The 18,352-nt window shown below is 40.9% G+C and overlaps 1 protein-coding gene across 1 annotated transcript; it reads right to left on the reverse strand.

Annotated features, from left to right (window-relative positions):
- Positions 1-3,031: 3,031 nt before the first annotated feature.
- Positions 3,032-6,217, reverse strand: LOC126786245 (tetraspanin-3-like). The gene is made up of 2 exons (XM_050512012.1): positions 5,517-6,217; positions 3,032-3,582 (listed from the first exon to the last, which is right to left on the reverse strand). The coding sequence occupies exons 1-2, from the start codon at positions 6,027-6,029 to the stop codon at positions 3,238-3,240; spliced, it is 858 nt and encodes a 285-aa protein (XP_050367969.1). The 5' UTR covers positions 6,030-6,217; the 3' UTR covers positions 3,032-3,237.
- Positions 6,218-18,352: the final 12,135 nt, after the last annotated feature.

The raw sequence follows: 18,352 nt of genomic DNA on the forward strand, positions 1-18,352 counted from the left end.
TAATTTCTGACGAATGATCCGAAGAAGGACGAACTCTGACGATGTTCTGAAATTTTCGACGAGCTTTGAAACTCTGATTCATCTTTTGAATCTCTAATAAGCTAGGGTTATGATGAAAGATAAGGTAGAATCGGAAGAGAACGACGATGATCGTGTGAGAGATATTTGCGTTGCTACTGAGACCATTGTAGTTTCAGTCAAAATTGGGTTATATATAGGGTCAATGGAGGGACAAAACGGTAATCCTAGTAAAGCCACGTGGCACCCTAACAACAGACTGATCCTAAAATGTAATATGTAGTCCTAATTTGCTCAAGTAAATTATGAAGTGAGTTTTGAGTTAACTAAAATATTATTGGGTACTAGATAGTAATTTGTTATATATTATATGATCCACATAAGAATAAATCTAGAATTGCTTCTCGGATTCGTGTTTGTAATTCACATCACCAAGCTATGTACATGGGGAGTTTAGTTTCTCCCATAACGGTTAGTGGTGCAGTAGTTGTATCTAAACTATCAGCATAAGTCTTTTCTCTACTAAATGTAGTTGAATTATGTGTGATACATACGCATGATGCTCTAAGAGAAAGTAGAGTATAAGTTAATGCATGGTATACATCAACCATCCATATTTCTAATTCCAGAGATCATTCATATTTAAGTTCTCATTCAAGCATCATTTTTGTACTTTATCAGTTAATTAACTTGTATATTACAACAATTCACAACCTCCTACTTTTTAAAGAGTATTTCCAACAACTCATCTCTACAAAAAAAATCTCAACTCCAACAACTCATATATTTTATTATATAAAATTAAATACAAATGTGTATAATTAAATGAAAATCAAATTGAATATCATAATGTCATAATTTATACCAAGAGCAAATGAGTGATAAATAATTTTTTTGGGTTATTTTTAGGATGAAGAGTGATTTTGTTTTAAGAAATAAAGTTTGGAGATTGTTTTCAAAATTATACAAATATAGAGATTTTGTTTCTCTTTCTTCCCACTTTCTCTATTATAGAGGACGGTTTAAATGAGCTGTTAGACCTAAAAATTGATTTTTTTTTCTCTATAATAGAGATTATTTGGGTTTTAGAGGAGCGGTTGAAAATGTTCTAAATGAGAGACTATATCACTGGACCAACCGGTAACAAGTCATTCAACTATCAATTGGACAAATTTTTTTTCTTATTGAATTTCCATTGCATATTCATCGTTCTAGGTTGATTTCATTATATCTTAGCAAAGACCACCTTATACAATATACCAACTCACTATATAATGAACAAAAGGAAATTTTCTTTCATACCCATCATTTATATAGAAGATCAATGTATAGATATTCAACTGTTTCTTATAGTTAGACACTTTAGTCTCTTGTTCACTAGGGAGTCTGGGTCACGCAACAGGTGACCCGTCTTTGAAATTTCACTTTAATTTGACTAAACATACAATATTAAGTTATGAACAAAATATTGGTCATTCCTCTAATTTTTAGTAACTCGACAATTAAGTCATTCATGTTTCAATTTCAACTTATCACTCCTTATATTTTCAAATTTTAAATAATTGATCATTTTGTTAAGTCTCCGTCCAATTGCATCATTAAGTTGCTGACTTGACAAACATCACATAAGAAGGGGAAAAACCACTTAACGGTGCAATTGGACGGAGACTTAACGAAATGACTAAATTTTTTAAAATTTAAAAATATAAGGAGTAATTAGTTGAAATTGAAACATGAAATACTAAACGGTTGAGTTACTAAAAATTAGAGCTGAGCAATATTTTATCCTAAGTTATTAATATCCGATGGCAAATCCGTAAAATCGATCACAAATCCAACGCGCTTAAACCACTCCCCAAAATCCACCCCACTATAAATACCCCACACTCAAAAACCCCAATACTCCTCACTTCAAAATCCTATGATCCAAGAAATGGTGCTTGGCTAGTCGACCGAGTGATTCAGAATCATGTAGAAGATGAGCTTGCAGATGGCATATTAAGAGAAGAGTTTAAGGAAGAAGACACCATTTTAGTAGACACTGCAGAGGTCATGACAGCGGTTTCCAACAGACACCTCCCTCAGCAAAAGCTAATATTTAGGACGCTTAAAACTGGCTCCCAATTAAAGTAGCTTTGTATGTAGCGATCTGAGGCCATTCCTTTATATGACGTTTTTTTGTAGAAAATAAAAGATTCAAAGTATGTTTTTCTATATCTTCTTCTGTTGTGGTGGTGTTCTTTTATGTTTTGTTCTGTTTGGTAATGTAACTATGTAAGGTACTCAAGTAGAAAGTTACTTCATATTCTAACTTGCATCACGACTGTTCATGAGTGTAATCGAATTAAATCAGCATGCATGCAGTTGCATTCTAACTTAAGATGCCATATTTATCCACGGTTATTCTTCAGATTACCACCAACGTTAGTAACGTATGTTAAATGATTTTTTATGAGTGATTACTGATCTAAGATTTTTATGAGGACGAAGCCTGTATCATAAGTTCAAGAAGTATGAATGAAAATCCACCAATGATTAGGGATAAAAAATGACTTTTATCAATCTAGCTAGCTACTCAAAGCACAAGGAATCACTAATTTCACGTTCAGTAGAAAAGAGTAATTCACCTCAGCCCATACCTTTAATACAGTGATTCACCAGATTCACCCCATCTACAATAAAATAAAAAACTGGAAGCAGAAACACAAACAGCAGCAGATATCACAGCGTCATGGTCAGCAAAGCACGATGCTAATAAAACAAGGTAAGAGATTGATGTACTGCAGAGGACCGGGAGGGTGGATTGGATTTGACAAAATGCCTAGGAGGCTAGGATGATCGGATGAAGTTTTGAGGGTGAGGTAGTGATCCTGTTTGGTTCTTCTCTTTTGGCCACACGTAGTATTAAGTTTTGGATTTGGTTTTGGAAAATTGCTGTAGTAGTATGAGCCTTGAATACAGGTAATCATAGTGCGCCCTGTTTGTGTACAATTTACGTGAACACTACAAATAGTTATATACGCATTCTTCTATCAGGTTACTGATAAAGATAGATAAAATAAGTACATGTTAATTCACATATACAAGCAACTTTTCAAAAATTAAGCCAAGTTCATGATGTTTTTCACTTTGCCTAAGACGAAAAAGCCCTAATGAGTGCAATCTTAAGTGTATTTTGACAGTTTTTCCAACTATCAGATTCCTCTACCATTAAAGGATTTAAAGCTGGAAACTGCTAGGTTGCGCCTTTGTCATCCGAGCCTCACCATATGGTTCATCATTGTCAATCCGACGATTGTTTCTGAATGCTGCACAGCCAATCACATAGAAGATAACTAAGATGATCAATACAACAATGTTGATCACAGAGACCTTCCTCCAACTCTTCCTAATGCTGGCCAGGACACCTGCCTTGCAAGAGTTACAGGAATAGCAGAGTTCCTGCTGATCATTGTTCCACATAGAACAGTCGGGATTTGTTCCCACCAAGCCTCCTCCAGTGGTCCAGACCGTCTCGTTCAAATAGCTATACCCACACTCTGTAGGGGGCTTGCAGCATCCAGACTATATTGATCAAATGATAAAAACAAAATTAGTATTCCACTTGCTATAACTTCTCAATCAACAGTTAACACATGGATAATTGGTTGAGTCCCATAGCTAGTAGCAAGAGAAGGGCCAGGAGCATTTCCTGGGTTATATACAAGAGTGACAACTTTCTTTTTAGGTCTGAAAACCCATTTGCATATATACACCTTCTTGCTGATATAAATCTAAACTGGTAGGCAAAAATGGCACCCAATCTTCTAAAGCAACAACAGGAGAAGAATGACTAGTTGCTGCCACTACAAACTACTTTGTGCCATGCTGACCAAAGCTAGAGAGTTTGTTCAAGCCAAGCACTAGTCGACTTTACCCGCCCTACTAGCTTCCAAGTTTCTCTATAATGAGTATATGTTAAGGTTTCTACGTCTTACTCAGCATGTGAAGCAAGCATGGAACATGTCATGGTCTGTAACATGCATTTATACCTACAACATTGTATGTATTCTACTAACCTCTACATCAATTATTTGGACACACCAATAATGCAAACTAGTCAAACAAATTATATTAATAGGAGTGAAAACCAAAACTGTGGGAGAGGAGGACTAAATAACTTGGGAGTGTTTCAAGTTTGTTCAAGGTTATATCATTGTGTTTCAAATGGAAACAACCAGACAAAAGTGAGAAAAGGATATTCCACCTAAAAGATAATCTGTTAGGATAAAACAGAAGGAAAAAAAAGGCTTAGACAACCCACCCATAAGAACATTCTTTTGTTTCGAGGATCCTGACCTACTGAACAACTTCCACCACAACGAGTACTTTACTGTGATTCTATTAATAATCCAGAATATCATCATGAAAACCTTCTCTTCACTTCATAAAAGGATATGGCTCAAGCGATGGTGGAAGAGGGTCTTATCAAAAAAAATATGGTGGCTGAGGGTCCAACTCTTTCTTTTCTTGCGACACTTTGTTCCTAAATTACATGCTGCTGTTTTACTTTCCCATTCTTTTTTTTAACAGTGTCTTTTTTCATTTATGATTTAAGTACAGTATTCAAGCATCAAAGATTCGAACTCTTATTGTAACAAAACAAAAAGATTCGAACTCTTACCGCGAGTATGAGAGAGATGTTTTACAACATCTAGATTGTTTGGCCAAGTGCCCAACACTATTTTATCCACCGGCTATGTGAGACATACTTATTGGAATGAGCTCTTTATCGATTAAGGTCATCACTCCTCGTGGTCCACTCCTTATATTTTGAACAATGGGAAATGGTATATTTTTCTTCCTTTTAAAATGGGTAATGAAATTTCCTTTTTTAAAAAAAAAAAGTGGGAGGAAAATGGTTTGATTTGGTAATGGTGGTTTTCTATCAACATCAAGCTTAATAAAAAAAAACTAAAAAGATTTATATATCACACGTAGCAATTTTCCATGGGTTCAAATACCACAAATTTCCACATTCTCAAATTTTTTTTTTAAACCATATATTCCGGGAGGCAAGTTATAATATAATTGGGGGACTCCAATACTCAACCCATGCCGGTCACACTGGTTGGCCACATGCCTTAATAACCTCCTTAACCGAAGATCTAAATCCCAAACCAGATCTACCATTAAGACCGGTAATTAACCTTCTTCAACATCAACCTCGATAACCCATCAAGCTATTAATCTATTGATCGGACAAACTTAAGCCATGATTTAATATGTTGCCTCTAAAATGATGCTCAAGTTTGAGCTAAAATGAGTTCATGTAAATTTCATTGTTTAAAAATTTAAAGCAAAATAGAAAGTTCTACAACGAGAACAATCTTTTTCATGCTTTACAGTTTATAGTTCCTTTTGTTATGGAAAACCTCATACCCTTTTTCACCAAGTAGTTTAGCTACAGCTTAATAGCTATTATAGAAATTAATCAAAGTGAGTGAAAATCTACATACCTGAACAGAACTAAGCCTTCTGTTGTAAAACATGTCAGAAGTCTCCGGCACACCATTGACACTGTTGTCCATCTTCTTGCAAACCTTAGAGTCCCTCACACAAGAAGCAATCTTCCTCCAGTAGCTATTATCAGCTACGCGATCGGCCAGCCAGCCGGAGTAGTCCTCCAGATAGTAGTCCTTGTAAGCCCGGTTCACCAACGACCTGCCGGACCCTTTATCCGTCACGGCGTAAGCGAAAATGATGAACCCGATCAGGGCAGCTATGATGAAAAACATGACGAAGAGGTAGACCCACATGAGGACAGTGTTACGGTAACAAGCTCCGGCGATGCCTGCGAGAGACACCACCATGATGGAGACTCCCATGACTATTAGAGGCCATTGGAGGAACTCGAGGCAGTCACTGTTGTTGGCTCGGCTGCTTAGCCAGATTCCACCGCCGAGGATAGGGATGGAGAGGAGGAAGGTGGTGAAGTTGAGTAGACCAATCAAGTGGTTGCTGCCCCTCATCTTTTTTCTGGGCTTGTTTCTGCTTCTGCTTTCTTCCTGTTTGGGTTTAGAAGTGTTTCTGGTTTTGGAGGTTTCCGGTGGAAGAGGTTGGAGTCTTTTGGTGTTGTGTGGAATGAAGAAGATGGTGTTTATTTTAAGGTTTTGGGCAGTTGAAGTGGCTTTATGGGGATAGAGAAGAAGTGTGTGAAACTCACTCGCTCTGTGTTGCAGACGTGTGTATTTATGGAGCATGCTTCCTCTAAAATGACAGAAGTGCCCATTGCGAGTTTGAGACTTTGAGTACGTCTTAAGAGGATGATTGATCTAAAATGACAGAAGTGCCCATTGCGAGTTTGAGACTTTGAGTACGTCTTAAGAGGATGATTGATTGATTGATTGATTGATTGAGGAGATAAGTTTAAGTATGAGATAACTTCTTTTACTTGCTGAACTATGTGTGGAGTTGTATACACACATATGTAACCAAAAGTAAGAGTGTCTTGTAAGCCGACAGAAGAATACTTTAAAATTCTAAACTTATAAACAGTATTCCGACCGCTTTAATTGAAAGAAAAATAAATAATTTAATTATTTTCATTTTTATTGATCTAGTTTATGGGTTCTGTTAGATTGTATACTTCAAGCTGAGCTTGTATAAGGTACATTCCTATGGAGAACTTGATCATAAAGTAATGAGAGTTCGAAGATTGTAACATGTAACATCTTGGATTTCAGTGTCATGACATCTAAAACTTTGGTATACCCACTAGCTTCATAAGACTACACTGAATTACACTCTACATAGCACGGAAGCTTGGTTGGACGACCGATTCCCGCTTCGGAAGCGGAAGCGGGAGCGGAAGCGCTCGGAAGCGCGGGGAAGCGCGATTCCGCAAAAGGTGGGTTTGGAAGCGCGGCGGAAGCGTTGGCTTCCAAATTGGAAGCGCGACGGAAGCGTTGGCTTCTAAATTGGAAGCTCGATGGAAGCGTTAGCTTCCAAATTGGAAGCGCGGCGGAAGCGTTGACTTCCAAATTGGAAGTGTGATTCCTTCTCTACCTCTATTTCATCAATCAATGTCTTGAGACTCTTCTTGTCGTCTCATCTTCTTATTTATTTCGTTAAGCGGTTAAAGATGATGATCATCAATCAATCTAATATGTGTCAGAAATAAGGGGGGAAATATCAGGAAAATCTAGATAAGAGAGATATAGAGAGAAGACAGAGAGTTGTGGAGAGATATGAAAAAAAATCCATATGAGAAAGAGAGATAGAAGGAAGACGAACCTTTTTTTTTATCAATTTCATCTAAGTGATGTCTCTTTGACTTGCACGTGCCCAACACCTTCACACTATGTTGTACATTTTTTTGTTTGAATTTTGAAATGAAGCTTTAATAATGCTATAATTAAAGATAATCATGGGTTAGAAAATAAGTCATTAATAGTTATCCAGTTATTTTAATACTAGATAAAATAATTAAAAATAAAATATAAAAATATTATAATATATATATATATATATTATTCTAACGCTTCCAAAACGCACCCGCTTCTTTAATTTTTGGAAAAAAAACGCTTCCGCGTTTCCAAACGCTTCGCTTCTACGTACCCGCACCCGATTCCATGCAGCCTAGATTACACTAAACAACATCTACAAAATAGTAAATATTCACTGTTTACTAAACTTATAATGTAAGAGCCAGATGTACCTTTAAGGGGGTAATTGTATATATGCTTTGCGGTTTGCTGTTAGGGGGTAAAACTGGAAAAGCATTAACTATAGAGACTTAAAAATTCAAATTACTTGTAGAAGTGGCTGCTGCATTTAAGTTACCTTTGCTTAGAGGTGGCCCAAAATGCCAAACCGACGGAACCAACCAAAAACTAGCCAAACTAGTGTTGTCGGCGCCGACGACGGCGGTAACAGGTGGTCCGGTACCGGTACTACCGTATCAAAGCTAGGTGCTCGGCTTGGCAATGGTAGAGCCTATCACGAAGGCTCGGTAATACCGAACCAACCAGTATAGGAATTTTTGTCAAAAATCCTATATATTTGAGTCTTTCAGTCTTTCTTCCTTCTCTCTCTCCTCGACGTCTATGTGAGTCTGACTTCTTCCAGCATTTCAATTGCTTCTTCTTCCATTCTCTCATCATTTTTCTTCTATTTGTTCCCAAGTCTTTTCATTTCTTCTTTATATTGATTCAAAAATCCAAATTTACAACTACACTTCTTGATTGAAAGTTTATTATTCCTTTTCTCTCTCTCTCTCTCTCTAGTCGTCTCTGGGTTATTGTGTTGCCGCCATGCTTGCTTTATATCCTCATAATTTGTCGGTCGACATACTGAATACCGAACTCCGACAGCGGCAACCGATTCACCGGTAACCGAGCGAATGATAAAGGCAGCGGTTGTGAAAATTGTGAAACCAAACTCTATTGGCTAGTAGATGGCCGAGGCCAAAATTAAAAAACGGTAACCATACCACAGCCAGCCCTGCCTTTGCTTATTAGAGGAACTACTGGTTGACTGTGGGGAATCCCAGGATTGGATTCGATGATTTCCTTACTTAGTTACGGGAAGATTTGGTTATTGTGTGAAGAAATGGATTTGCAAATTTTTAATTAATTGGTTCTCTGCTGACAATCACTTCAAATTTGTATGAGCACAAAGAAAAAGAAATATCAAGCTCAAAATGAATCAATGATCTTAGAATCTGAACTGTTCATGAAATTGATGATGATATGATGAGACTATACGTACGCGAAGATATTTCGACCATGTGAACGTGAATATGAATGGAGCTGAAGCTTCTCTATTCTTATAATTATTGAATGATTCTGGTTCAAGTGTTTGTCTGCCCATGTGGAGCCCATAATCCATGGAGCGAGAATTCCTAGCTTGGATTTTTATAAGCCGACCTCTACGACGGATTTGTCTACGATGGAGTACTCAATATAAATATTAAAATATCGATATTTTTTTCGATATTTCCACAAACGTTTCCATTTTCCGTCATATGAATATATGTTTTACATACTAAGTATTTTTCAGTAGAAATTTTTAAAATTTCCCGATATTTTCATAAATATACCAAATATTTCTCGATGGAAATTTTTGATATTTCCCGATATATCCGAAATTTTTCGATATTTTGCGATATATCCAGAAACTTTCAAAATTTACATCTAGAAAAAAATCGTTGGTTAGGAGAATTGAACCTTTGATCCATCCATAGTCAACTCTACTAAACCAACATGTTGTCATATATGGCTCTATTTAATATATATATATATATATATATATATGTTCCGGGAGAATTACTATTCTACCCTTGTGTGTGTCTTAGCCTAATAGGTTTCCTGTTAGGAGATAGATTAGCATCTCCGTAGTAGATTAGGACTCCGAATCCTACGGGATTGTGGTGTTGTAAATGCCTATATATAGGCCCCCATATCATTCAATAATATACAAGTATTTCATCCTCAAACACGTTATCAGCACGAAGCCCTAAAAACCCTGAATCTTTTAGAGCCTTCCAAAATTTTCTTCCCTTCCTCCGTCGCCGCACCTGCCGCTCGCCGCACTCGCCGCTCGCTGCTCGCCGCACTCGCCACACTCGCTGCTCGCCGCACCTGCCGCTCGCCGCACTCGCCGCTCGCCGCACTCGCCGCTCGCCGCACCTGTTGCTCGCCGCCCCTGCTGCTCGCCGTCGAGCTTCCTCCGCATTCGCTCCGCAAAGAAATCTTTTTGCCCCGCAAGTTCCCGCATCAAATCACTCAAAATTGCTCCTCCCGCATATTCACGCAAGAGACGTGAAAGTCACAAGCAAGGACTTCACTCAAGAGAAGCTACTCCCGTATACTACAAACCTCCCAAGGTAAATTTTTATAAACGTTCCCGCTTTTGAACGTATAGATATATTATATCGGGCGCTATTAGCCTTCTTCTTGTCTTAATTCCGGCCTTTCTTATAACGCCGATGAGACTATAGAGGGATGGGTTTCCCCTCTTGGTCGATGTTTTCTGTGTGACGGTCCTGGGGGAGTCACGATTGTTTTGAAAGGGAAGTTAATCGATTTTCGTGTGGTCGCCTGAGTGCACCGCTGTTTTGGGTGCGATCATGAGTATCGCCGCTTGCATCGATTTTTCTTGTGACCATATACGTCACCCCTTCTAATTCCTATTATACTTGAATCTAATCGATTCTGTATTCGTGTTTGTAGATGTCATCGCCATCTCGACCGGAATTTGGCCTTCTTGATCTAGAAGGAAAGGAATACCACCGCTGGGTTTCCGACATGGAACTCGCTTTCGAGAGCCGAGGGATTGAAGGCATGTTTGCCGACCCTCCTGCTGATTTCCCACCTATGGCTAAGACTCAGACTCTCATCTTTATGAGACGTCACATCCATGCAACTCTCAAGAGGCAATACTTGAACGTAAAAGATCCTAAAGAATTATGGGACAAACTACGCTTGCGGTACAACAACGTTCATGATAAGCTTCTCCCTGAATTGACCGTTAGATGGGATAATATCCGTCTATTGGACTATAAGAGAGTGGATGATTTCAATCAGGATATGCTATGCTTGCAATCCGATCTTGGCACTGTTGGTGTCATCAAGACCGACCTAGATCTTCTCAATAAGACATTGGACACGTTTCCAATCAACTATGAGGTTCAAGCTCATACATACCGCACTCATGTAGAAGAAGGGAAGATCCGGTCTTTTGCCGACCTAATGGCACTCTTAGCTAAGAAGGAGAGACATTCTGAGATTCTCCTCAACAACAACAATAGACCTGTTGGCACTAAAAGAATTTCTACGCCACAGGCTAACTATGGGAAAGCTCCTAAGCAAAAGAATCAATCAAGGAACGCTCCATATCAGCACCAAAATAACAACTCTCGTGGTGGGAGGCAACAAGGCCGATCTCGGCCTCGGTCCAATACATGGACCCGTGATGGTGGCGGCGCCGCACCCTCAGGGGGAGGCCGTCCCCGTCCCACACTCCAAGGAGGCCGTGCACCTCCTAATGCCTCCACTTCCGGTAATGGCAAGTCTCCATGCTTCAAATGTGGTTCCTTTAAGCACTTTAATCGCGATTGTCGCGCTAGCAAAGAGATGATCAAGGCTTACTCCGCCTACAAGAAGTTTCTACAACCCGAATCGAATCATGTGGATGAGGACTATGAGATCGAGACTCACCATATCTCCATGAAACCCGAGCCCCTTGCTTCTAAAGCTAGGCCTCCGGTTGCTACCATGGATACTCCCGACTTTGATTAGTCGTTTTAGCTTCTTTAGCTTTATGATTCAAGTATCGTTATGGCCGACCGCCATTGTTATTTTCATTGACTTTGTAATAGTCTTTTGATTTTGGAATTAGAAGTTTATGTGTGATGTATTAAAGATTGGCATTCAATAAAATTTCTCATTTCTTGCTTACAAGACGATCTCTTTGAGAATTTTATTTATCCGACACTTAGCATGATGATCAACGTGTGCAACTCACGTGGTTTTTAAATTGGACGCTTTTTGGGTCACATGGGACCCCAATAGCACTACATTGTGAATTTGGAACTTACAATTCGGAAAACGAACCTCGGAACGTCGTAAAACGACGTCGTTTTGCCTTGGCCGCCCCGGTTACTATTCCGGCGTTTCCGGCACGTTTTGCCGGCGTATTCGCCGTCTTCCGGCCATTTACCGGCGTTTCCGGCACCGCCACTCGGCTCCTGCCAGCGTCCTCTGTCGGACCTGAAGTCCCGACCTCCATACCGGCCAGTTTCGACAGCCGCCGGCCGGTTTTTCCGGCAATCGGTGCCGCCGGTTTTCCACCGAGTTTTTCGACGATTTTTTCGTCGTTTTCTCGTGATTCTTCCGGCATATTGCAGCAGCCCCTGCTGCCACGTTTTCCTCGTCCAAAATTCACCCGGTTTAGAGTTCTTTTGACATGGTTTTCCGGTTTGTTTTTCCGGTTTTCTCCAAGTCCGTTATATGCACTCACCGGTACTCTTCGTGTGTGTTTCCACACCATTTTTGGATGGTTTATACCACCCTCGTTTACTGTTTGGTATTTCACTGCTTCAATACCATGATTTCCAACTCTTTAGTTGAAGAATGTAGTACTATTGCCATGTGATACATTCGATGGGATCGACCTTCGTTCCGATTCCCTTTCTTACAATATCCTACGGCGTATTGTATAGAATTGTTCCCGTGTCGCTGACTCTCTTAATTGTCATTTTGTAGATGTCCCGCGGTGAAATCGAATGTCTAGCTGATTGCGGAACCACCCACACTGTCCTACGGCACAGGCAGTTGTTCACGGATCTAGTGTTTTCGACTTCTTCGATGACTACAATGATTGGCTCGAAATCCATCATTCAAGGAAGAGGCACTGCTTCTTTCATGTTGCCTAATGGTACGACTCTTAACGTCGTAGACGCTCTTTATGCGCCGAAGTCTCCCCGCACCTTGCTAAGTTTTAAGGACATACGTGCCAATGGTTTTCACCTCGATACTTATGTTGAGAATGGAGAGGAATATCTTTGCGTTACCTCTAAGAAAGCAGGCCATCGCCGCATCTTAGAGAAGATGAAGAGTCTTGGGAATGGTTTGTATCTTACTTCCATTCGGATCTTTGAATCATATGCGGTTGAACGCAACTTTTGTGATTCGGACTCTTATATGCTTTGGCATGCCCGTCTCGGGCACCCTGGACGTGATATGATGATTAGAATTCTTAAGAATTCACATGGTCATCCATTTTTCAAGTCCCGGAAGCGATTGGAGGATCACCTCACCCGTGCTCCGCACGGTGAGGCCGTGCCGACCCATGCACCGCATGGTGAGGCCGAGCATGCCTCACTCGGCAGCTCCACGGCTTTCATGCCGTCGGTGGAGGCATCCCCTCCTTCACAGGAGCTTATGATGCCTCCCGTGCTTTCACATGCCTCCATGGCAATTTCTGATGCCCATCGCTCGTTTTGCAAAGCTTGTTCTCTTGCTAAATTTCAAGGAAGTCCTTCTTTTGCTAAGGCTTCAACCGAGAACATTCCATTCTTACAACGTATCCAAGGTGACATTTGTGGACCTATTCAACCAGAATGTGGACCTTTTCGATATTTTATGGTATTGGTTGATGCATTGACGCGTTGGTCACACGTCGCATTGCTATCCACAAGGAATGCTGCATTTGCTAAGTTATTAGCTGAGATCATCAAACTTCGGGCTCACCACCCCGATTATACTATCAAATCCATTCGTTTGGATAATGCTGGAGAATTCACCTCCAAAACTTTTGATGATTACTGCATGTCTATTGGGATCGAAGTTGAACATCCCGTTCCTCATGTTCATTCACAGAACGGTCTAGCAGAGGCTACCATCAAGCGTATTCAGCTTGTTGCTCGGGCAATGGTTATGGGTACTAACCTGCCGGTCTCTGCGTGGGGATATGCAGTGTTGCATGCAGCGACACTTATTCGTTTCCGACCCGCGGCTAACCAAGCGTTTAGTGCGTACCAGATGGTAACTGGTTACGAACCCAATATTTCACACTTACGCATCTTTGGTTGCGCCGTTTATATGCCTATTACGCCTCCGCTGCGTACTAAGATGGGTCCTCAGAGACGATTAGGTATCTATGTTGGCTATAATTCCCCAACGATTGTCCGCTACTTAGAACCAACCACCGGAGATCTCTTTACTGCAAGATTTGCAGATTGTCACTTTGATGAGACATGCTTCCCGTCGTTAGGGGGAGATGGGAATGTTATCATTCCAAATGAACGTCAGGAATTGACGTGGTGTGTCCCCACTATGTCTCATTATGATCCCCGCACTGCTCAAAGTGAGTTAGAAGTGCAACGCATTATCGACCTCCAGAAAGTCGCGGATTCGATGCCCGACGGCTTTGTAGATATTGCTAAAGTGACGAGATCAAACATACCCGCTGCGAACGTACCGGCACGGTTGGATGTCCCGAAATACGGGCGTGGAAGACAAGCTCCTGGACCTAGCAACGTTGGCACCGCCCCTGACAGTGGGACGGAGGCCGACGGCGGCACCACCGTACGCCGTGGTGTTGCCGGCGCCCCTTGTGGCGACGATGCTGAGATGGCCGGCATGGAGCAGCTTCGGCCTCGGCTCCTCAAAGAAAAAGGGGGAGACCGATAAACTCTAGGGATTCAAAACCTAGAAAGAAGCGAATGACTAAGGCACAGCGCGTCATCAACGATGAATCACCATCGTATGAAGTTGTCTCTGATTACAGCTATGTCCATGAATCAACTCAAGTGTTTCCGTGGGACGCTATGGAACCTTGTTTGATGCCAGAGAACAACGAAATCTCAGTGAACTATACAAGTGAGCAGTCGGTCCGAAACCGAGCCACCACATGCATTGATGACGTTTTCGCTTATTCCGTCGCACTTGAGATCATATCTGAAGACGACGTTGAACCTCGCTCTGTAGCTGAATGCGAACGCAGAGCAGATTGGCCGAAGTGGAAGGAAGCAATCCAGGCAGAACTTGACTCATTAGCGAAGCGAGAAGTCTTCGGAAAGGTTGAATTGACTCCAAGAGATGTCAAACCTGTTGGACATAAATGGGTCTTCGTTCGTAAGCGAAATGAGATGAACGAGATCGTGCGTTATAAGGCAAGACTCGTGGCGCAAGGATTCTCACAACGACCTGGTATTGACTATGAATAGACTTATTCTCCTGTTATGGACATCATTACCTTCCGCTACCTTATTAGTCTGGTAGTGTCCGAAAGACTAAACATGCAGCTTATGGATGTGGTCACAGCTTATCTCTATGGGGATCTTGACGCAGAGATATACATGAAAGCTCCTGAGGGACTACCTTTACCTCCATCAAGTGCCTCCAGACCACGGAGTGCTCATGCAGTCAGATTACGTCGTTCGTTGTACGGGTTAAAGCAATCCGGAAGAATGTGGTACAATCGGTTGCATCAATACTTGGTGAGAAGGGGTTACAAGAATGATGAACTATGCCCATGCGTGTTCATACGAAAGACAAATTCCGGATTCCTCATCGTTGCGGTCTACGTTGATGACATGAACATAATCGGCACTCTTGATGAGATTGAAGAGACCGTGTCTTATCTGAAGTCGGAATTTGAGATGAAAGACCTAGGGAGGACGAAATTCTGTCTCGGCCTTGAGCTTGTGCATAGGGCCGACGGCATCTTAGTGCATCAGTCAAATTACACGCAGAAGATGCTTCGACGTTTCAATATGGATCTATGCAGTCCATTGTCTACTCCCATGGTCGTCCGAAGTCTAGATATCAAGAAGGATCCCTTCCGTCCTAAAGAGGATGATGAAGACGTTCTTGGTCTTGAAGTTCCATACCTTAGTGCGATTGGGGCACTATTGTATCTTGCTCAATGCACTAGACCGGACATATCTTTCGCAGTGAACCTATTGGCTAGATTTAGCTCCGCACCTACGCTACGTCATTGGAATGGAATCAAACATTTGTTTCAATACTTGAAAGGTTCCCTTGACATGGGATTGTTCTACCCCTATTGCAGAGAGAACACCGCCACGGTATCTCCCCACACCACCGCCGTCACCGACCCCGGCCTTGCCGCCGTACGCCGCAGCGACGCCGCCGGCCGCCATGGCGTGGAGACCGTGCGCGGTGCCGAGAGCAGCCACCGGTCCCGTGCAGCTCTTTCCCCCGATGCAAAGACTCCAAACAACTTGTTAGTGTGTTATGCCGACGCAGGGTACCTCTCTGACCCTCACAAGGCTCGTTCTCAAACCGGTTATGTGTTTACCATTGGGAATACGGCGATATCTTGGAGATCCACAAAGCAATCTCTTGTTGCTACTTCTTCGAATCACGCGGAGATCATCGCTCTCCATGAAGCAGTGAAAGAATGTGTTTGGCTACGATCACTTGTTCGCCATATTCGTGATTCTTGTGGATTAGTCTCTACAACTGATCAACCTACGTGCATTTATGAAGATAATGCTGCTTGCATAGAGCAGACGAAGTTAGGTTTCATCAAGGGAGACAACACCAAGCATATTTCGCCTAAGTTCTTCTACAACGTTCAACAACAGAAGTTCTTGAATGTTCAGATCAATCAAGTGAGTTCAGAATCCAATGTTGCGGATTTGTTCACCAAGTCTTTGCCTAAATCTACTTTTGTGAAACATGTGAAGAGCATTGGCATGCGTCGTTTATCGGAACACTAGAGTTTGGTAGACTTCAGGGGGAGTCTACATCACATGTTAAGATCCTTAAGTAGTTGGTGCGTTGTGCTCTTTTTCCCTTCGATCAAGCTTTTGTTTTACCCAAGAGGTTTTTGTTTTGCTTGACAAGGTTTTTACCGAGGCAACGATGTGTGCACCATGCAACCTAGGCATGCGACACAAGGGGGAGTGTTCCGGGAGAATTACTATTCTACCCTTGTGTGTGTCTTAGCCTAATAGGTTTCCTGTTAGGAGATAGATTAGCATCTCCGTAGTAGATTAGGACTCCGAATTCTACGGGATTGTGGTGTTGTAAATGCCTATATATAGGCCCCCATATCATTCAATAATATACAAGTATTTCATCCTCAAACAATATATATATTATCTAAGAACATCGAATAGGGAGAAGTATCATCTTTATTCATTGATAAAGATGTCTTATATATAGGCATTACATTGAGTATCATGTAGATACATGGATTATATATCATTCTTTAACTAGACTAACATATACTAATTAAGACAAGATACACCGGAAGATTATGGAGAGTAATTCTCCTACAGCACTCCCCCTTGTATCGTGATCCTAATGTGTCATAGTGCATAACCGTTGCCTCGGTAAAAACCTTGCTAAGGAAAACAAAAACATCTTCGGTAAAATAAAAACTTGGTCGAAAGGAAAAAGAACATAATGCATCAACTACAATTGAAGATAACATGTGGTATAGACTCCCCCTGAAGTCTACAAAACAACTCACCCTGATTGATAACTCAATCTCGGAGTTTAGATACAAAGTGTATACGAACGCTCTTCACATTCTTCAAAAGTAGCAATGAGTCAATGATTTGAATATCAAAATCTCGCCAAACATTCTTAAATCAGACATGTACACTTATCTGTACATGGATCAAAAGAAAGAGAATTGTGTAACAACTCAAAACAAGAGTTTGCAATGAAAAACAGATTCACGCGTGGTATGACCTTCACACAATTAAACAGTCATAACTTCTTCAATACAATAGGTATGGATGAACCGTAAAAATTTATGGAAAGTAGACACCCGTGATTTTCCAGTGATATATGGTTCACAACCTAGTTTGTTTTGAGCTGATCACAAAGCGTCGTCGAAGTTGACTCAGCTGCAGTTTCCAGACAGATCCGTTATAGTTTACTAAAACAGCTACAATAGATATAGTCAAATGGTTAGTGTTCCTAGAAAGTAGACACATGGATATTTCCAATGGTACCAAATTCACCATTTTCCAACAAGTTCTTTGCCCTATAGGTCCCGTGGAAGTTAACCTACGAATCTGGGCAGATTCTGACATCGCTTCATTAAAGTGTCTTTTCTGTTAGGATATATTATTTGATGTCATAACGTGTTGTGATCAAGTATTGACATGTGTGTGAGCAGACTCAACTATCATCTTGGCCTTATGAGTTTAAATCGAATGAGATGTCGAGTCATGTATATTACAACAAGTACATGCATACACATATCATACTTAAATGTAGAGAGTTTCAACTCTTAAGACTTATTATCGCTTATACAGCGGAAACACGTCTTTTATGACTTCAACTGATTTGTGGAATACTTGTGGGCATTGGTTTAATGTCCTTATTCAATTTAGCCAACCGATGAATAACATCATCAATAACGGTCATCACTTTTGAGACCTAGTGTTCTCAAGATCCTTTCATTCTAAGTATAATTGCATGCAATATTGCATATCCCCAGACAGTTATGGGTAAATTACTTACATGTAACAAGGGCCCTAGCTATAAGCTTTAGCAGTTTTCTGATCAAAAAATTTCTGGCCAAAATTTTTTTAACGTCTTGCGGGAGTAAACTGGGCGGCGGACGGACCATCTTGGTGAATTTCCAGGGCCGTAGCTCGCGAACCTGTTATAGTTTGCCACTCTCCCTAAGTTTCATGTGTTAGTTCATGACATGTAACACTGCAAATCATCACAAAAATAAGGTGGAAACATGTCATAACAAGACATCAATCTTATGCCACAATTAAAACCGTGGACTTATGTACGTAGTGTCATGTAGTATGTAATCTGTTACATTGCATTAACATATTGCTTTTGGT

This window comes from Argentina anserina, chromosome 3 (assembly GCF_933775445.1).
Source record: "Argentina anserina chromosome 3, drPotAnse1.1, whole genome shotgun sequence".
NCBI lineage: Eukaryota > Viridiplantae > Streptophyta > Magnoliopsida > Rosales > Rosaceae > Argentina > Argentina anserina.

Coding starts and splice junctions, on each gene's coding strand:
- LOC126786245 (XM_050512012.1), bottom strand. CDS start 6,029: ATGAGGGGCAGCAACCACTTGATTGGTCTACTCAACTTCACCACCTTC. Junction 3,583..5,516: donor GAAGGCTTAGTTCTGTTCAG/GTATGTAGATTT, acceptor TGATCAATATAG/TCTGGATGCTGCAAGCCCCC.